Genomic DNA, 22,212 nt, shown 5'->3' on the forward strand with positions numbered 1-22,212 from the left:
ACAGTACATTCCCTACAGTAGAGAGGGAGCCTTAATTGCTTGGAAAATATGATCCAAACGTCAGATTATTAAATAAAAGTCTAAATATAGAAAAGGTTCAAGAGTAACACTTGACAGAAGTACATGTCTTTAAAATTCACCATTACATGAAAACATCAAAGTAAAAAAATCTTACCAAGGAATCTGACAGTTCTCCGCACCAGTGGATTAATATAGCAACAGTCTCCAGTTAAAAGAGTTTTTTCCTGGTTCTCAAAGTCTCTCGTCGCTACCTGTAGGCAAAAGACTACAGTTTCTCCAACGATTATCTAAAAAGGAAACATAAGAAAAAAGATACCTATTTAGGAATCATATCAGCAACTTTTAATTGGTGCTCTGCTTGGCAGATCCAGTAATTATCCGCTCACACATGCACTTCCAAAATTAGTTTAATGCAGGTTAACTACTTCATGACAGGTCTGATATTTGACGGTTATGCATAGGCTGTTTACATGGCTCCAAATTATCAATTAATCAATTCAACCATTTAACCATCCTTGTCCATGCTTTCTATTGATCGTGCGGCTACGTTTTTTAAGCACTTTTGTAGCACAATGATGGTCAGGGGTCCGAAGTAGAGATGAGCGAATCTAAATGAATCAAATTTGAGTTGCATGTGAATCAGAATTTTTTATGATTTAATTTAGGTGAATTTCAGGGAGAGAGATAGAGAGGAAAAAAATAAAAGAATAAAGAAAAAAGTGAAAGACTTAAGAGAAAAACCATAAGTCCTAGGGGACCTCAGGGTGTCGTACACAAATAGAATCATGTGGAGCTGAATAAAACCTGAATCTAATTTTGAATGATTCGTTTATCTCTAGTCCTAAGGTTTTCACCTCATAGATCAAACATTTATGGCCTTTCCTCCTTTCCTCAGGATTGGTGGTCAATGCATTAGTCCAGTACAGCCCCTTTAACCCCTTCCCACAACATGTCATAATGTAGTGGCTTTGGAAGTGGGTAGTCCCTCTTTTCTCTATTACGGCACAGGTATGGTAAAGACTGAGTAGTTGCACCCATGCCAGCCACAGTGAGTTCACTGTAACATACTCCCATCCCAGCTACTGTATTTAACCACTCAGATGCCATAGTCAATGCTGACTGCAACACCTAAGTGGGTTTACAGAGGATGGGGGCTCCCTCGGTAAGCCTAATGTCTCCACCACAACATGTTCATTTGGGTTGCTATGGTTGCCGGGGGTCATCCTCTAGGTCTGCCATGTAACAGAGACTAAGTGATCAAAGCATGGTTAATGTCTGATAACATGTTGAAAACAATTCAGAAAAAGAAGAAAATATTTTCCTTATATTTTATTATTAAAAAGTAAAGGGAAAAAAAGTACATCATTATAATGACTACATTCCTACCGACCTGTACTATAAAATTAACTTATTATTTATCTTGCATGATATAAGCCATAAAGAAACCCTAAATAGCATTGCCAAGATAGCGGCTTCTTGTTCATCCTGCCTCCCCAAAATAAGAATAAACAGTAATCAAAACATGGTATGTAGCCAAAAAAGTAACAATGAAAACTAAAGGGGTTACTGTGAAAAAAGAAGCCATCACAAAGCTACATCATCTGCATAAGAATGTTATGGAACTTAAAAAAGGGTTTTAAGGCAAAAGTAGTAAAATATAACAATGGCCATAACATATGGTGTTGTCATAACTGCAACAACCGGTAAAATAGAGTTACAAATTACTCATATTCCTCAATTAATGACAGAAAAAATAGATCCCAAAAAAACAATGCATAATTGCTGGGGGTTTTTTTTGCTTCCTCCCCCCCCTTTCCCTGCAAATAAAATGTACAAAAGTTATTCAATGCATTATATGTACCACAAAAATATCTCCATTAAAATATACAACTGAATAAAAAAAAACTTTCTGAATATGCAGATGAGAAAAAAAAATAAACTCCTGTTCTGTCTTTAAGCAAATATTTCCATCTGGAACATTTATTGCATATTGATAGGATGGGATATGCTGTAAATGTTCAATAGGTTCAGGTCCCGCTTCTGCTTCTATCTCAAGAACAGGGCCCTGAAGTTTTGAGTAAGCCTGGCCACTCTCCATTCACTGCTATGGGACTTAAAAAAAAAAAAGAGCACTGGCTCAGTTCATTTTGGAAGTCCCACAGCAAGGAATAGAGAGGACGTTGTGAATGCTTGATATCCTCTCAGTTCACAGTGGGGGCGAAATTCTTGGGATAGTAGCAGGTCCAAGAGGCCGGATCTGCACCTATAGAACATTTATGGCATATCCTATCGATATGCCATAAATGTCCTATATAATGTAGCCCCTTTTAGACCCAAGCTAGGCATCTTTTGTGCTAAAATTGTGCTAAATTATGATGTCAAACAATGGTTGCTATATGCAATATGATAACGGCCGCCTACTCATTATTATATTTTTTAACAGATGAAAATGCTGCACTTAACAATTCACACCAAAGTAAATCTCGTGTTTAAATCGGAGTGTGTCACTTTAATTGGGAAGATTACTGGGCTTGTACTGTTATTGTCGCAGTGCCACATCTCGCTTCTTACAGGGGCTTCTGTACGACTTCTTGGTAAACACTTCATTTGTTCTTGACATTGAATAGATTAGAGCAAGCATTTGACATGAGCAAACAGCAGAAGATTGCCTTACATAGATGTTTTTCTGTTTTGATATAACCTTGTATTTCTTGGAAAATATTAAGTAAATCAGTAAAAATGACATGAATTCGGGCAAATTTAGATGAGTTGCTTGTTCCATAGACTTACTGTACTAATAAGTGTGGCAGTGGAGCTGTCAGAGTGCCATATGAGGGCCATTAAAATGGTGTAAAGCTGGGTGAGAACAAGAAAGGCTGGGAAAATAGGGGTTTCCCTCTGTCTGCACCAGACAGGCTGGTAATGAAGAAAATTACTCATGCGGCCGTGAGATCTAGGCGCCACGTCTCCAGTCCCCTGACCAGCCAGATTTACCAACATCTGTTCCAGAACATGAAGCATTGGAATGACGTTGTTCATCCCGTAGTCCTGGCAACTGACAAATAACGTGGCCTCCTCAAAGGGCCTGAGCAAATGGCAGGTGTCACGCATGAGCTTCCACTGGCTGACATCAAAGTTAAACAGGGGGAGCACTCCTGTCCGCTTGGATCATAAAGAAATTGTTTATGGCCTTTCTCTGTTCGTATATTCGGTCCAACATATGGAGGGTGGAATTCCAACGGGTGGAAACGTTGCATATCAGCCTATGTTGGGGGATGCCATTCTGCCACTGCAGTTCAAGGAGGGTGTGCTTTGCGGTGTACGAGTGGCTGAAGTGCATGCAAAGTTTCCTGGCCATTTTTAGGATGTCTCGCAGATGGGTGGAAGACTTCAGGAACTGCTTGACAACCAGATTGAACATGTGTGCGATGCAGGGCACATGGCTCAGCCCTCCTTGATGCAGTGCCAACACCATGTTTTTCCCGTTGTCGGTCACCATAGTTCCGATTTTCAGTTGTCGCGGAAAAAGCCAGGATTCAATTTCTTGATGAAGGACACGGAGCAGTGCTTCCCCTGTGTGACTCAGTTCGCCCAAGTAAACGAGGTGTAGAACAGCCTGACACCGCCATGCTGTGCACAGTCCACCACTTGGAAAGGGAGGGACTGCAGCACCAGCAACTTGGACAGGAGCACGTTCAGCTTCTGAGCCGTTGGATGAGTACACTCATACTGTTGTCTCTTGGCAATCGCTTCGGTGAACGATTGCTGATGGAATGACTGACGAGGAGGGGCAGGAGCATCAGCACCAGCAGATGATGGGAAAGGACAGACAGCTCCTTTCGGCTTAGGTGGTGGAGCCTTGACTGCCTGAAATCTGCTGCGTGCCACTGGGTAATGCAGCGGTTGCTGCAGCAGGCTGGACCACCACATCAGAGCCACGCTTCTCCCAGGCCACTTTATGGTGACGCTGAATTTGTTGACACAGGGCCGTGGTGCCAACATTGCCACCCTGGCCACACTTCACCTTCTGCCGACAGATTCTACATATGGCCATGTTCACCTCCTTCTGCGGCTTAACAAAAAACTGCCACACCGCCGAGTAGGTGATTTTTTTCCCCCAATACCACAAACTGACTGACTGCTACCGCCGCTGCCTCCGTTACCCTATGCACCGCTACTTCCCGGGCAGGTAGGCTCCTGCGAAGTGGGAGGTCTACCCTGGGCAAGTTTGGCTCCCAACCTCCCACTGCTACCACCCTGCTGACTCCTGGCCACGCTAGCGACTTGCTGACTCTGCCGCTGCCTCAATGGCAAGCTGCCACCCTCTTCTTCCAATGATGATGAAGCCCCAGATCCCAAGTGCGATCAACTACATCATCATCATCGAGTACTGTCTGCACGTCACTGATGTCCTACTCAACCGTCTCTGGGTCAGGAGCCTGACCGCTCGCAACATCAGCTCCCATGCCACTCTTCTCATCACTACTTGCCTGCCTACCGGAGGAAGTAGTGGATGTCTCCTCCACATCTTGGCTAACCAGTAGCTGCTGACTGTCCTCTAGTAGCTCATCCTCGCTTTATAGTGGAGCTGAGCCCACAGCATATAATACCTTGCATTAGTGGGTGAAGGAAAGGCTCTGTGATGGTGTGAGGGGTCCTGCTCCGCCCTCCTGACTCCTGGAGATGGATGATGGGAGTCACACAGTCCCTCAAAGTCTTCTTCACTATTGTGTACTCCTCTCCGATCAGCAGGGAGATGATCTCCAAGGTGAGATCTAATATTCTTCTGCTGATCTTCTTTCTGTCCATCCTTGGTGGCTCATTCAGGAGAAGGGTCGTATTGATGGTTTTCTTCATCCACCTTCAGGCTGGAGGAATGGCTGATACCAGAGACAACAAAAGTCCTGACTACTGACCAGGACCTGCCCAGTATCTGCTGCACTGCCAGAGCTCATAGCATATAATACTTGTCTGGTTGAGGGAACAGAAAAGGAAATAGGCAGGTTGAGGACATGTGAGGGCACAGGGCCTGCTCCCGGGCCATGGCAACTAAGGGTTGTGTCCGACGAACCCACCGACTCTTGGATGGGTGTGTCTGATATCACTTGGGACGAAGTGGATGACCGAGTCAACCATTCAAGAACCTCTGGGTTGTTAGTCAATACACGACTGCTAGATGACACCGGGAGCTCAGGGCTCTCGCTGCGACTCCTGCTGCCACACCCCTTACTTTGCTGCGACCTGTGCCTGCTCCAGAAACATTTAGGCCTCTGCAACTCCCCTGTGCAGGGCCTGGCACGTCTCTGTCTTACATACTGTTAGATCAAATAAATAAATAAAAAGGGAATTACAAAAACCCCAAAAAGTCAGTAATTTTCTCACTTCACCACACGACGGTTAATAAGCCCTTTTTTCCCCCACTAATACACACAAAAAAGGGCTTTAGAACATATAACTGCACCGCTAAATGGCAAAAAGGCCCTTATTTTTTTCCACTTATACACGCCACCAAAGGCTTTAGAACATATAAGTGCACTGCTGAACGGCAAATATATTTTTGCTTTTGCCACTAATACACGCCACAAAAGGCTTTAGAACATATAACTGCAAAGCTGAACGGCAAATATATTTTTTCTTTTTCCACTAATACACACCACAAAAAGCTTTAGAAAGTATAACTGCACCGCTGAACGGCAGATATATTTTTCTTTTGCCACTAATACACGCCAGACGCCACAAAAGGCTTTAGAACATATACCTGCACCGCTGAACGGCAAATATAATTTTTATTTTGCCACTAATACACGCCAGACGCCACAAAAGGCTTTAGAACATATAAGTGCACTGCTGAATGGAAAATATATTTTTGCTTTTGCCACTAATACACGCCACAAAAGGCTTTAGAACATATAAATGCAAAGCTGGATGGCAAATATATTTTTTCTTTTTCCACTAATACACGCCACAAAAAGCTTTAGAACATATAACTGCACCGCAGAACGGCAAATATATATTTTATTTTTCCACTACTACACACCACAAAAAGATTCCAGAGGGGAAGCAAACCAGGCTGGTGCAGTGAGCTGCATTTATATTAATATAAGCAGATATATAACGCGAGTTTGACCGCGACGCGTGGTTGATTAAGTGTGGTTGTGTAAGTGTGTGACTTAAGATTAAGTGAGGGAGTATCTGAGAGCTAAATTATTTGTGGACATTGATAAGTGGCTGTGTTTGACTTTATTTTGTGCTGTGATAACACTTTTTTTTTTTTTTTCTTTCTCCAGGGGTTGCACAGGTGAGCAATTAGGGTGTGGCTGTTTAATTAGGGTGTGGCTGTCTAATTAGGAGACTTTAAAAACTCAGCAGTAAGAACAGCACAGCCTTTTTGATTCCAGAGGGGAAGCAAACCAGGCTGGTGCAGTGAGCTGCATTTATATTAATATAAGCAGATATATAACGCGAGTTTGACCGCGACGCGTGGTTGATTAAGTGTGGTTGTGTAAGTGTGTGACTTAAGATTAAGTGAGGGAGTATCTGAGAGCTAAATTATTTGTGGACATTGATAAGTGGCTGTGTTTGACTGTATTTTGTGCTGTGATAACACTTTTTTTTTTTTCTTTCTCCAGGGGTTGCACAGGTGAGCAATTAGGGTGTGGCTGTTTAATTAGGGTGTGGCTGTCTAATTAGGAGACTTTAAAAACTCAGCAGTAAGAACAGCACAGCCTTTTTGATTCCAGAGGGGAAGCAAACCAGGCTGGTGCAGTGAGCTGCATTTATATTAATATAAGCAGATATATAACGCGAGTTTGACCGCGACGCGTGGTTGATTAAGTGTGGTTGTGTAAGTGTGTGACTTAAGATTAAGTGAGGGAGTATCTGAGAGCTAAATTATTTGTGGACATTGATAAGTGGCTGTGTTTGACTGTATTTTGTGCTGTGATAACACTTTTTTTTATTTTTTTTTCTCCAGGGGTTGCACAGGTGAGCAATTAGGGTGTGGCTGTTTAATTAGGGTGTGGCTGTCTAATTAGGAGACTTTAAAAACTCAGCAGTAAGAACAGCACAGCCTTTTTGATTCCAGAGGGGAAGCAAACCAGGCTGGTGCAGTGAGCCGCATTTATATTAATATAAGCAGATATATAACGCGAGTTTGACCGCGACGCGTGGTTGATTAAGTGTGGTTGTGTAAGTGTGTGACTTAAGATTAAGTGAGGGAGTATCTGAGAGCTAAATTATTTGTGGACATTGATAAGTGGCTGTGTTTGACTGTATTTTGTGCTGTGATAACACTTTTTTTTTTTTTTTCTCCAGGGGTTGCACAGGTGAGCAATTAGGGTGTGGCTGTTTAATTAGGGTGTGGCTGTCTAATTAGGAGACTTTAAAAACTCAGCAGTAAGAACAGCACAGCCTTTTTGATTCCAGAGGGGAAGCAAACCAGGCTGGTGCAGTGAGCCGCATTTATATTAATATAAGCAGATATATAACGCGAGTTTGACCGCGACGCGTGGTTGATTAAGTGTGGTTGTGTAAGTGTGTGACTTAAGATTAAGTGACTTTAGATTCAGGGACTTCGGAGGGGGACTGCAATTAGCCTGTATATTATTACTACATTGTATTGTATTTTTTTCTTTTGTGGTGTAATCCCCATTTAGTATGTGTTGCACAATTGACAACGCAGTCCAGTGCACATCTTGCATGATGTATGCAGTCCTGGAACAGCCGTTCCAGGGTGAATTTCTTTGTTCAAGATGTGAGCAAATTACCCGTTTGGAATCGCTAATCGAGTCTCTAAATGGGCAAGTTGCAACACTGAGAGGCATTGACAATTTGCAAAAAAGTTTGCTTCTCACCGAGCAAGCACTCTTTGGGGTAGATGAGGGAGAGGGTGACAGAGAGGAGGCTGAGGAAAGTGAGGTAGCTAGCTGGGTAACATTTAGAAAGCGGGGTAGAGGGAAGAGTGCCAGGGAGGCTAGCCCTGATCTGACACACCCCAACAAGTTTGCACGTTTGGCAGATGAGGGGGATGTCAGTCCAGGGACGGCACTGCCGCAGCCGGACACTTCCTCTGCCAGTCAGGGGAATGTCAGCTCCGGTAAGCAGGGGACCAGGAGAGCAGGGCAGGCCAGACAGGTGCTGGTAGTGGGAGACTCAATTATTAGGGGAACAGATAGGGAAATCTGTCACAAAGACCGTGATCGCCGAACAGTGTGCTGTCTTCCTGGCGCTAGAGTTCGACATATCGCGGATCGGGTTGACAGATTACTGGGAGGGGCTGGAGAAGATCCAGCGGTCATGGTCCATATCGGAACCAATGACAAAGTTAGGGGTAGGTGGAGAGTCCTTAAAAATGATTTCAGGGATTTAGGGCAAAAGCTTAGGGCAAGGACCTCAAAGGTAGTATTTTCCGAAATACTACCGGTACCACGGGCCACACAAGAAAGGCAGCGGGAGATTAGGGAAATTAACAAGTGGCTCAAGAACTGGTGTAGGATGGAGGGGTTTGGGTTCCTGGAGAACTGGGCCGACTTCGCTGTCGGCTACAGCCTCTATCGTAGGGACGGGCTGCACCTCAATGGGGAAGGAGCAGCTGTGTTGGGGAAGAAGATGGCTAGAAGGTTGGAGGAGTGTTTAAACTAGGGACTGGGGGGGAGGGTAATTACACTATAGAAGGGGAAGATAGTGCAGATAGAGACCGGGGGCAAGGTAGTGGGACTGGGGGAGAAATGGAAGGAGGGACAAGAACAGTTCAGAAGGAAAGGTGTAGGGTAAAAAATATACATAAACCTCTCATATGTATGTATACTAATGCCAGAAGTCTGACTAATAAAACTGGTGAACTGGAATTAGTGATGTGTGAGGAGGACTATGACATAGTGGGAATAACTGAGACATGGCTGGATGATAGCTATGACTGGGCAGTTAATGTACAAGGTTACAGTCTGTTCAGAAAGGATCGTCAAAACCGGAGAGGTGGAGGGGTCTGCCTTTATGTAAAATCTTGTCTAAAGCCCACACTCCGTGAAGATATAAGTGAGGGACATGAACATGTGGAGTCACTGTGGGTAGAGATACATGGAGCTAAAAACAACAATAAATTACTAATAGGAGTCTACTATAAACCACCTAATATACCAGAGTCCACAGAAAATCTACTACTAAACGAGATAGACAAGGCGGCAAATCATAATGAGGTGGTTATTATGGGGGACTTCAACTACCCAGATATAGACTGGGAAACTGAAACTTGTATATCTCATAAAGGAAACAGATTCTTGGCAATAACCAAAGACCATTATCTCTCCCAACTGGTTCAGGACCCGACTAGAGGGACGGCCATACTGGACTTAATATTAACCAATAGACCTGACAGAACAACAGACGTGCAGGTTGGGGGACACCTGGGAAATAGTGACCATAAAGTAATAACCTTCCAATTATCATTCAAAAGAGCGTTTCTACAGGGAGAAACAAAAATACCAAACTTCAAAAAAGCTAAATTTAGCCAACTAAGAGAGGCCATAGGCCTAACTAACTGGGACAAAGTCCTCAAAAATAAAAATACAGCCGAAAAATGGGATATCTTTAAAAACATCCTAAAATCTCATTGTGAGAGGTACATACCGTATGGGAATAAAAGGTTAAGGAACAAAAAGAAACCAATGTGGATAAACAGAACTGTAAAGAAAGCAATAAATGACAAAAAGAAAGCATATAAAACCCTAAAACAGGAGGGTAGCACGGAAGCACTGAAAAACTATAAGGAAAAAAACAGAACATGTAAAAAACAAATAAAAGCGGCCAAACTAGAGACCGAGAGATTAATTGCCAAACAGAGTAAAACTAACCCTAAAATGTTCTTCAATTATATAAATGTTAAAAAGTATAAATCTGAAGGTGTCGGCCCTTTAAAGAGTAATGAGGGGGGAGTCGCAGAGAGCGACGAGGAGAAAGCAAAGCTGTTAAATATTTTTTTCTCCAATGTATTCACTGAGGAAAATAAACTGTCAGATGAAATGCTGAATACTGAAATAAATTCGCCATTAAAAGTGTCCTGTCTGACCCAGGAAGAAGTACAACAGCGACTTAAAAAAATCAAAATAGACAAATCGCCAGGACCGGATGGCATACACCCCCGTATCCTAAGGGAATTAAGTAATGTCATAGCCAGACCCTTATTTCTGATATTTGCGGACTCTGTACTGACAGGGAATGTCCCACAGGATTGGCGCATGGCAAATGTGGTGCCAATATTCAAAAAGGGTCCAAAAACAGAGCCTGGAAACTATAGGCCGGTAAGTTTAACATCTGTTGTGGGTAAACTGTTTGAAGGTTTTCTGAGAGATGCTATGTTAGAGCATCTTATGGGAAATAAGCAAATAACGCCATATCAGCATGGCTTCGTGAGGGATCGGTCATGTCAAACTAATTTAATCAGTTTCTATGAGGAGGTAAGTACTAGACTTGACAGCGGCGAATCAATGGATGTCGTGTATCTGGACTTCTCCAAAGCATTTGACACTGTACCTCATAAAAGGTTAGTATATAAAATGAGAATGCTCGGACTCGGAGAAAACGTCTGTAAGTGGGTAAGTAACTGGCTCAATGATAGAAAACAGAGGGTGGTTATTAACGGTACATACTCAGATTGGGTCACTGTCACTAGTGGAGTACCTCAGGGGTCAGTATTGGGCCCTATTCTTTTCAATATATTTATTAATGATCTTGTAGAAGGCTTGCATAGTAAAATATCAATTTTCGCAGATGACACTAAACTGTGTAAAGTAATTAACACTGAAGAGGACAGTATACTACTACAGAGGGATCTGGATAGATTGGAGGCTTGGGCAGATAAGTGGCAGATGAGGTTTAACACTGAGAAATGTAAAGTTATGCACATGGGAAGGAATAATGCAAGTCACCCGTACATACTAAATGGTAAAACACTCGGTAACACTGACATGGAAAAGGATCTAGGAATTTTAATAAACAGCAAACTAAGCTGCAAAAAACTGTGTCAGGCAGCGGCTGCCAAGGCCAATAAGATAATGGGTTGCATCAAAAGGGGCATAGATGCCCGTGATGAGAACATATTCCTACTACTTTACAAATCACTGGTCAGACCACACATGGAGTACTGTGTACAGTTCTGGGCTCCTGTAAACAAGGCAGACATAGCAGAGCTGGAGAGGGTCCAGAGGAGGGCAACTAAAGTAATAACTGGAATGGGGCAACTACAGTACCCTGAAAGATTATCAAAATTAGGGTTATTCACGTTAGAAAAAAGACGACTGAGGGGAGATCTAATTACTATGTATAAATATATCAGGGGGCAGTACAGAGATCTATCCCATCATCTATTTATCCCCAGGACTGTGACTGTGACGAGGGGACATCCTCTGCGTTTGGAGGAAAGAAGGTTTGTACACAAACATAGAAAAGGGTTCTTTACGGTAAGAGCAGTGAGACTATGGAACTCTCTGCCTGAGGAGGTGGTGATGGTGAGTACAATAAAGGAATTCAAGAGGGGCCTGGATGTATTTCTGGAGTGTAATAATATTACAGGCTATAGCTACTAGAGAGGGGTCGTTGATCCAGGGAGTTATTCTGATTGCCTGATTGGAGTCGGGAAGGAATTTTTTATTCCCCTAAAGTGAGGAAAATTGGCTTCTACCTCACAGGGTTTTTTTGCCTTCCTCTGGATCAACTTGTAGGATGACAGGCCGAACTGGATGGACAAATGTCTTTTTTCGGCCTTATGTACTATGTTACTATGTTACTAACGTATAACTGCACCGCTGAACGGCAGATATATTTTTCTTTTGCCACTAATACACGCCAGACGCCACAAAAGGCTTTAAAACATATACCTGCACCGCTGAACGGCAGATATATTTTTCTTTTGCCACTAATGCATGCTACAAAAGGCTTTAGAACATATAAGTGCACTGCTGAACGGCAAATATATTTTTGCTTTTGCCACTAATACATGCCACAAAAGGCTTTAGAACATATAACTGCAAAGCTGAAAGGCAAATATATTTTACTTTTGCCACTAATACAAGACAAAAAGGGCTGTAATTTTAGCACTTCACCATACAACGGCTAGTAAGCCCTTTTTTACCCACTAATACAAGCCAAAACATGCTTTAGAACATATAAGTGCTGTCACGGTGGGGAGTGGGGAGAACCCCCCACTGTGTAATGACATTGGCTGCAATGCCAGATAGCAGGGAACAGGGAGCAGGTCACCTCCTAGTGCAATCCTGAACTCTCCCTAGACTCCTAACGCATGAGCTGCCTCAGAAGGTAAGGGGGCTCATGCTCACCAACCTTTGACCCTGCTATCCCTGCAAAGCCCTAGGCCTTATGACAGGGCAGAGACCACCCATTCATCCTACACCACGGATGAATGATGTCTCCAGTGGCCCAGTAGCAAACAGGATGCAAGACCATGGGCTAAACAGTACGGCAGGTAAGTAACAGCAACATAACAATGCTATCCACACTTACCTGCCGCAGCCGTGATGAAAGGGGGCTCCAAGCTGGAAAACCCCTTCGCTTAAACCCCTCCGGGAAAGCACGCCCCTTCCGGAGCCACATACCACAATCAAACCTCCAAGCAAAACCCACACCAACTACATACACCAGGTGGGGGAGGAATGACAGAAACACACCGGAGGGGACAACAAACAGAGAAAGGTAAACAAAATAACAAATAGGGATAGCTCACACAGACATAATCATTCAGCTAGGGAACAGAGCTCCTACACAGACTGAAGCAAAATCAAACTGACCTTCAGGCTCCACCACACCAACATATAAGGAGGCCTGAGGTCACACCCACCACAACTACCAAGCACACCTTAACCCCGTGCACACCAAAGCAGGGAAAGGAAACATCCTTAAAGGGAAAGCGCACACACATGCATATCAACAAGTTGCCACCGGCAACCAGCATGCGCGGCGAAAGTGTCACGGCACACACCAAAGACCATGACAAGTGCACTGCACAAGGGCAAATAAGATGTAGAAATATTTCCTTGTAATAAACCCTTTTAATGGCTGTATCAAACAGCACTTGCACCCTAATAAGAACGGTTTGCTGGACTTACAGAGCTGTATAATAGCAATTTGGATCCCCAGTTAGTGCAGCAAGGTGTAATAGGATTGTTCCTATTACCCAGGCTGTAACCTCCCCTACTGAACCCTGTTCAACATAAATGCTGTGGAATGATTCCTCCCTATCCTTTCCCTACACCTTGCATAATCTTTCCCTGCATTTGTAAATCGTTATTTTTAGCACAATGAGTTTTTTTCTAGCACTGTCCCTAGTGCCTGCTGACATCTCTTCCTGCACTAAGTACACTGGAAAATGTCAGAATCCAAGATGGCTGAGGCAATTTATAGGGCTGTGACATCACAGGGTTGGCTGGCTGCTGATTGGCTGCATGCATGGCATTATGGGTGATCCCACCTTCCCAGAGTTCCTTTCTCCATGTCCTCACACGTGCAGCAGCCATTTTAGGGAAAAATTTGATTCGTTACCACAAATCGTGAGGAAATTCGGCTTTGGTGCAAATCAATTCGGATTGAATTCCACTGCGTCAGCTTTGATTCGCTCATCTCTAGTTAACTTAGTGCTCAACATATAAAATACACAGTTAGAACAAACCATAACATTTTAATGGATTATGTTGTGTTGTGTTAATTTAAAGGGGTTGTCCACCCTTATTTAAGTGATGGCTTATCCTAGGATATCACTAGCTAATCGGCAGAGGTCCAACAGCCCTCACCCTTGCCGATCATGTGTTCTGTGTAGCTTTGTTCTTTTAAGTCAGCTCCGGAGCTGCAGAGCACTGTCAACATTGTCATGAACAAAGTTTGTCGCTGCAGCAATGGTCCCATTGAATTTAAAGGGAGCAGTGCTGCAGTGATGAGCTATCCACTACAATGTTGATGGTGCAGTATAGTTCCAGCGCAAACTTCCCTCGACTAAGGTATGCAGAACACCTGATCGGTGGAGGTGAGGGGTGCCGGACCTCTGCTGTTCAGCTAGTTATGTACTATCTTGAGGATAAGCCATCACTTAAAGGGAATCTGTTATTGTCACGACTGTGACAGATCCAGACAGGTCTGGGAGGAGAAGGTCGCAGCGACTTGCTACTCGCGATAGCTTGTGAGTTTGCTCTGTGGTTCAGGGTATGTCATCTGGGTTTTGCCTTGTGAACCTTTTTGTCCTGACTGGGAGTTTGTAGGCTTCCTTCTCAGGTGAGCCCTGTCTGCCACTCCCAGCTACTATATTAGTTTCATTTTCACTTGCAGTCATTGCCAGATATAGTCCTTACTTCCAGTGCTACTCTGACCTTGGAAGGAGATCGTTTGATGGTGTTGCTGTGGAGCTCTTGTCCGGCGTGGACTGTCGTGTTTGGGATCGCCTTCTCTGCTCGTGACTGGATAAGTCTATCTCTTATATAGTTTGTTTGTTGCTCTCTTCCCCTGCTGTTCTCCTAGACATGAGTGATGGTGACTAGTGCTCCCATCGGCCTTTCCCCACTCTAGGCTTTTGTTAGGGTGACGGAGGGTTTAGGCATCCTGCTCGCCGCACGGGTTCACACCCCGTCTAGGGTATCAGGGCAGACAGGTGCCAGCTTAGGGTTAATCAGGGGTGGCCATACTATTCCCATCCGTAGATAAGGGTCCCCCTTCCCCTCCGTCTGGTGCGAAACGACTGCTGCTGGGGTAGCGGTCGTGACAGTTATATTTAAAATACATTGTAATCTGGAGGCAGCATGTTATAGAGCAGGAGGAGCTAAGCAGACTAATGTAGTTTTATAGAAAACTGGAAAATTATTCATTCTGGGCTTTGAAGTCAAGGAGGCGGTCCTATCAGTGATTGACAGCCTTCCCTCTATGACTGTACATACCCAGAGAGCTGTCAATCACTGATAGGACCGCCTCCTGTCAGTCTGGGCTATTATGTGCGAGCCGAGCGGCTCAGCCTAGGGCCCCTTAGTTACTGCAGTAAAAAGGTGTATGGGTGGACACTAAGGGGTTAAAAATCTTCTATTGATTTTAACAGCAGCTAAATATATCTATACATAGTAAGTTCCTCTAGTGCTAGATCAGGTAGTAGATGTTATATCATCTAAGAAGGAACTGTGGCCTTAGTGTGTGCTCAGTTTTGCAATGGGGCCCTACCCTAACTGCATGGCTGATATGGATTTGGTCTGAATTCACAAGATCATAATACATAATCAGAAAATTTGCTAGGGTTAGATAGCAAAGTGTACAAAAATTAAGAGTGCCAACAACAGGTCAAGGAAGCGGGGTCAGAAAAATAAAAGTATAAATAAGGACAATTTCCAATGACATGGAAAATATGGATTTGGTCTGAATTCACAAGATCATAATACATATACATAATCAGAAAATAGGCTAGGGTTAGATGGCATAGTGTATAAAAACTAAGAGAGTGCCAACAGCAGGTCAAGGAAGTGGGGTCAGAAAAATAACAGTATAAATAAGGACAATTTCCAATGACACCATTTAATATTGCATACAATGTAGTGGGAAAACTGGAAAATTCCAAATTAAAAATTGGAATTACATTTTTTTTGAGAAAATGCATTAGGGAACCATTTGTGTCAGGGGAACACAGCGCTTTTTGGGAAGTCTGCCTCAGATGCCATAGTCACAATTGACCAAGGCATCTGAAGAGTCAACTGTCTGTGATCAGTGTTATTGCCAATCACAGACATTAGTTCCAAATGTCTGCTGTTTAAAAAGGCAGAAACATGGCACCATCTTTAAAGACCCGACAGCGCCATACAAGTGCAGCGGAGGTCAGTAAGGGGTTAAAAGGCATGCAGTTAAAAATTGATAGCCTTTCCTCAGTATGGGGTGAATGCTGTGGCCTCTACCATGCAACGTAAATTCTATAGTGGCTGTGCTTGGTATTGCAGCTTAATCCTATTTCAATTTCCATTTTCCAAATGACTAGAGAGAAAAAACCTGTGTCATACACTAATTTTCAGTCCGATGAGGTCACTTTCGATTTGGGTAGAATTGATTTGGAGTGGGACCCCAATTAAATCAGCCAACCGATTTAGCCACATAAAATCTGACTCGGAAATTGAGTGATTTATTCATTCTCTAACTTTTAATTGTCACACAGTTGATAAGAATATCGGGGAAGGGGGGAAAGCGTCTATATCCATTTAATGCAAGGCTCTTTCACACATGCAAGTATGTTTGAGTGGCAAATAAACAAAAACAAATCTCCAATATCTCTTATACTTCTTATAAGGACGCTTTTTTTTATTTTTCTCATCTCAGCATGATCGTGCTTTAGAATAAGTAATCAGCAGGTGATAATTGTACTGTAACATTTTGTGACTATATTTGTATAGCATTATGTCACGGGAGATGACAATATTCATGCTGTTATCCAAGATGGAGATAAGAGTTACATTTACATGCAGCAATCATCTCCACTCTATGGGGACAAAAGATTGTTTATCCCCATACAGATTCTTTGTTTCTGGGCACAGATTCCTGTTTAAACAGGACGATCAGCTGCTCAGAAACAATGATTTTGGTACTTACGGTGCGTTTGGTACTTAACAAGCATTTGCTCATTCACTGGGTGATTGGTGGCACATTAAAGGTGCATTTGCATGCACCAATTAAGCAGGCAATTCTCACGAAGGAACTGTTCTTTCCCAATAATTGCCTGCTCGTCAATGGAGGTAAAGAGCTGCATTGCCATGCAGCAATCACATCCGCTGTGTGGGAAAAGAGATGGCTACTGCTATCTCTCGTCCTGAGACAGATTTATTGTTGTATTTAGGTGTCTTCTTAAACAATGATTTCACCTAAAGGACAAGTTTTTTGCATCAGATGATCTGTTTCTGACTAATGGAGCGCCTATCATGGCCTATCAGGTTCTGATCCAGGGACTATACCCTCTATTTAAATTCTTCCCTGGCCATACACCATTACCAGTGGTAGTCTTTGGACTCACTAGCTGTGTTCCTGGTTCTCGTTCCTGTGCCTTATTGGATTGCTGGTGCTTCTGACGCCAGCTAGTCTTCTGACCACTCTGTCTCTCATTTGGAACTGCATAGCCTGTCTGGTTCTGACCCTTTTACATATGACTCTGGTATTGTGTTTATCTGTCTTTGTTTGTTGTTCGTCTATGCACTTAAATAGCGTAAGTACCGTTAACCAGTTGCGGTCTAGCTATCTAGGGCTTGTACTACAAGTAGGTAGGCAAAGCGGGCTGGGTTCTAGCCTAACTTTCCTTGCCTGTTCCTACCTACAGTTGTTACATACAGAGCTCCTGATAAAAAAAAAAGACAAAGTGAAAACAGCACATTTATGCAAGCATATTTTTTTATATATATTAAATATTCCTATTATATTTCTAGTACTTTCTCAAGTTTTGTTAATGCACAGTTCAAGCTTATTTCTAGTAAAAAAAAAAATATGTGCTCATAGAACCATGTGCAATACCTTTGCGGTGAAGCTCCCTCAGCAGATTGTGTTACTTCTCAATTTACTAAAATATGAGATCCTTAGGCTGAGTTTACATGTATCACATAGCACCAAATTGCTGTGGGTTTACAATATATTTATACACATGAAACACATTGTTTTACATGTTTCACCAAAACCATGTCAGTAAAGCAAATTTGGCAAACAACTGCCATATGTGAAACAAGCTTTAAAGGAACCTATTACCGTGATTCGTAATTCTTTACCGTAGGACTCCAGATGACAATTTGCTATTTTCATACTTCCCTTGTTCCCCCACTGTCAGCACTGAAAGCTGCACTGCAGATTACCGTGCCATGCCAACACAATGGAGAGGACTCTTGTGCCCATTCACAGCAGTCCCAAGAATGTATTTTTAGCACAGATGTACGGTAAACTCTAACGGGGAATGGGGGCCAGTAATAATATAAAAAAAATATTGATCTTGACTACTCATGTATAACTTCAGATAATAGCTATGAATCATGGGGACAGATTCCCTTTAATGCTGTCTACCATGTCACACAAAAAGCAAACCTACAGCCTGATTCCCAATTACTTTTTCTACAAACCTGGTAGCTCAGATAACTCTTCCATGCATTCTTAGGCCTCATGCACACGACCGTTGTGTGCATCCGTGGCAGTTGTGCCGTTTTCATTTTTTTTTCACTGGGTCCGTGGAAAAATCGGAAAATGCACCGTTTTGCAGCCGCATCCGTGATCCGTGTTTCCTGTCCGTCAAAAAAATAGGACCTGTCCTATTTTTTTGACGGACAACGGTTCACGGACCCATTCAAGTCAATGGGTCCGTGAAAGAACACGGATGCACACAAGATTGGCATCCGCGTCCGTGATCCGTGGCCGTAGATTACTTTCATACAGACGGATTCGAAGATCCGTCTGCATAAAAGCTTTTTCAGAGATGAGTTTTCACTTCGTGAAAACTCATATCCGACAGTATATTCTAACACAGAAGCGTTCCCATAGTGATGGGGACGCTTCTAGTTAGAATATACTACAAACTGTGTACATGACTGCCCCCTGCTGCCTGGCAGCACCCGATCTCTTACAGGGGGCTGTGATCCGCACAATTAACCCCTCAGGTGCTGCACCTGAGGGGTTAATTGTGCATATCATAGCCCCCTATAAGAGATCAGGGGCTGCCAGGCAGCAGAGGGCAGGCCCCCCCTCCCTCTATTGTAATATCATTGGTGATTCAAGATATTCAAGTTTTTTATCTTTCCATCTCCCTCACTCTTTATTTCTCAGCAATGAGAAACACAATGATGTTGTAGTTAAAGTTTTTTCCTAATCTGTCCTATACTGTATAACTAGTGAGAGCATAATTCATGTGAATTGAGCTAACACACAGCATAGTGCAAACAATTAGAAACATAAATTTACACACATAATTGCAGATTGGGTTTCATGTGGATCATCTGATGTTCTGAGTTTTGATGTCTTGTTGAACATTAGTACATGCCATAAAAGAAGTATTCATTGACTTTCTTACAATATATTTCTCCCATCCCCATTGGTTTTCCTTGGTTGCATGCAATATTAAAGTTATGGCTCAGCCTTTACTCACCTTTTAATGTTCCTTAGGTCCTTTGTCACTAAAACCAATTCCCACTACTCTGTTCCCCTTTGGGCCTGAAGAAGTCACATGCCCCTCATTGTTTATGTGACTGCTGCAGTCAATCACTATCCTCAGAAGTCACGTGCTGTTCATACACCCATGACTACTGTATACTGTGATTGTATGCAGCAGTCATATATGGTAAATTATGAATAATGTGTGACTGCTGCAGGTCCAGCAAGGATCTGAGCAGTGGGGATCAGACTGGTGGATCATGACTAGACTAGCAGGACCAATGGGACGTATAAACACTTTTAAAACAGTGTATTTATTAATCTGCTCAGCTCCTCCTCCTGAGCAGATTGTTAGTTTTGCAGTAAAAGATTCATTATAACATAATATGTTCTTTCTATGCTTAGGAGCCCAGTAGGCATCTTACTCAGTAACTTTCCTGCATGTCTACACAAATAGCTGTCAATCACGGACTAGAAACACCCACTTGACCCCTAAGCAAAAGCAGGAATTTAAATGGAGAAAATATGAATCACATTGAATCTTTTCCCACAAAACTATATATCAATCTGTTCAGCTCCTTCTGCTCTATGCCATGCAATGAGACAGTCCTGACGAAGGGGGCAATCCAGCCCCAGAAATGCGTAGACTATTATCAAATAAAGATCATCCTATATTGTATACATCGATCCTTAAGTTTTATCCAGGCAACGCCTTCCAAGATCCTGAAATGCTTTCTCAAGTTATCTATGCACTGAGACAGGTTGGGCTTCAATCAGTGGCGTACATAGAGAAGTAAGGGCCCCATACTAAGAATTAAACCAGGCCCCCACACAGGACAAAAGGGTTTCCGTCTGAATCCCTTTCAATGACCCTTGGGCCATTTTTTCCACTGCTTCATTTGCCAAAAGTTGTTCCTTTATAGAGTAGAGTCCTGACCAAGTTTTCACCCCAAGTAGAGGTGGGGACGATCGCAACTGGGCCCCATAGCAGTTGCATGGTCTGCCACTATGGGAGTTATGCCCCTGGCTTCAATTATCTATCTTTTCCCATGTGACAGAATTAGTGTTAAGCGAATCGAAGTGTCTGAAGTGGACTTCGATCTGAATTTCAGGGAAAATTTGATTCGTCGCAAAGCCGAATTTCCTTGTGCTTCATGGCAACGAATCGATTTTGCCTGAAATGGGGTAAAAAAAATAAATCATACTCATCTCATCTGTTTGAGCGCGAAGAATCCACCATCACCATCTCGATTGAAGATCTTGCGCAAAATCTTGTGCGTAGTGACGTATGATGTCACCAAACCAGTCAACATGATTATGTCATCATTGTTGACATGATGAGATTTCTCGCTGTATCTTCAATCAAGATGGCGGCGGTCTCTTTCCAATCAAATGGATGAGGTAAGTATGATTTCATTCATTTTTTTTTTTAATTATAGACCTTAATATTAATGTCAGATGCCGTGATCAGTGATGAATGCGGCATTTGAGGGGTACAATGACGAGGAGCGGCAAAATTGCCGTTACCCTGTCATTGAACACACTACTTACAAAGAAATGCACTTCATGATGAAGTAATTAGTCACAAAGCAAATATTTTGTAAAAATCGCCATAGTAGCCGAATAAAATTTTCAAGAACTTGGATCAACACTTAGATCACAATGGCATCCATAGCATTTGTCAGCTCTTGACCACGTGATACAGTACATGGGAAGACATCCATTGCAATGAAGCTACCCTGCTCCTGCATGTCCAGAATACAGTACCCATAAAAAACATAGGGGCCCGTGTTGTATCTGGATTCTTGTATTGAGGCACGCAGATACTGTATGTACGATTCTCAAAGTTCAAACGGATAAAAATCATAGCATGGTCCATCAAAAGCTCTGGCTAACAGGGGGCAATAGAGACTGTGATATGGATTTGCGCCTTAGACATGAATGTCAGCTCTCTGCTCCCAACCCTAATGTAATTGAGGCCTAACTGTGTCCAACTGTCATATAAATGCCTCAGTGTCTAAGGGCTATCATGGTTGTAACTGCTCTTTAAAAAAGTACTTGAATTTTCTGACGCAGGCAAGCACATAAAACCCATATGTCTTATACACACTTCATCATCAACGAAAGTGTGTCAGTGTAGGAGGAAGATCCATTGTATCGTACAACACGATTCATGCTAACAAGGCTGTCAAGCCATAAAACATCTGTATCTGTTTTTTTTCAAAGATTCTACTTAAATGTAATATGAATATTAATGATCAGCAAAAGCCATTCACAAAATAATACCTGATGCATTCATCAAAGGGCACATTATTAGCAAACTACAAAAAAAAAAACATTACTGTATTATATACTGTGCCTTTGTATATTTGACATTGCCACAGAATTATTTCATTATGATAATATCATATTAACCCCTTAAGGACCGGGCTCATTTTCACCTTAAGGACCAGGCCATTTTTTGCAAATCTGACCAGTGTCACTTTAAGTGCTCATAACTTTAAAACGCTTTGACTTATCCAGGCCGGTCTGAGATTGTTTTTTCGTCACATATTGTACTTCATGACACTGGTAAAATGAAGTCAAAAAAATTATTTTTTTTGCACAAAGAAATACCTAATTTACCAAAAATTTGGAAAAATTGGCAAATTTCAAAGTTTCAGTTTCTCTACTTCTGTAATACATAGTAATACCCCAAAAATTGTGATGACTTTACATTCCCCATATGTCTACTTCATGTTTGAATTGTTTTGGGATTGATATTTTATTTTTTGGGGATGTTACAAGGCTTAGAAGTTTAGAAGCAAATCTTGAAATTTTTCAGAAATTTACAAAAACTTTATTTTTAGGGACCAGTTCAGGTCTGAAGTCACTTTGCGAGGCTTACATAATAGAAACCACCCAAAAATGACCCCATCTAAGAAACTACACCCCTCAAGGTATTCAAAACTGATTTTGCATACATTGTTAACCCTTTAGGTGTTGCACAAGAGTTATTGGCAAATGGGGAGGAAATTTGAGAATTTAATTTTTTTGTCTAATTTTTAATTTTAACCCATT

The 22,212-nt window shown here is 42.4% G+C and overlaps 1 protein-coding gene across 1 annotated transcript in view; it reads right to left on the reverse strand.

Annotated features, from left to right (window-relative positions):
* Positions 1–22,212, reverse strand: part of PLPPR5 (phospholipid phosphatase related 5) — a 303,783-nt gene that overhangs the window by 150,097 nt on the left and 131,474 nt on the right. The window contains exon 2 of the mRNA XM_040408734.1: positions 176–308. Within this exon, the coding sequence (XP_040264668.1) occupies positions 176–308 (133 nt within the window). The remainder of the gene's footprint in view (positions 1–175; positions 309–22,212) is intronic.

This window comes from Bufo bufo, chromosome 9 (genome assembly GCF_905171765.1).
Source record: "Bufo bufo chromosome 9, aBufBuf1.1, whole genome shotgun sequence".
Taxonomy (NCBI): Eukaryota; Metazoa; Chordata; class Amphibia; order Anura; family Bufonidae; genus Bufo; species Bufo bufo.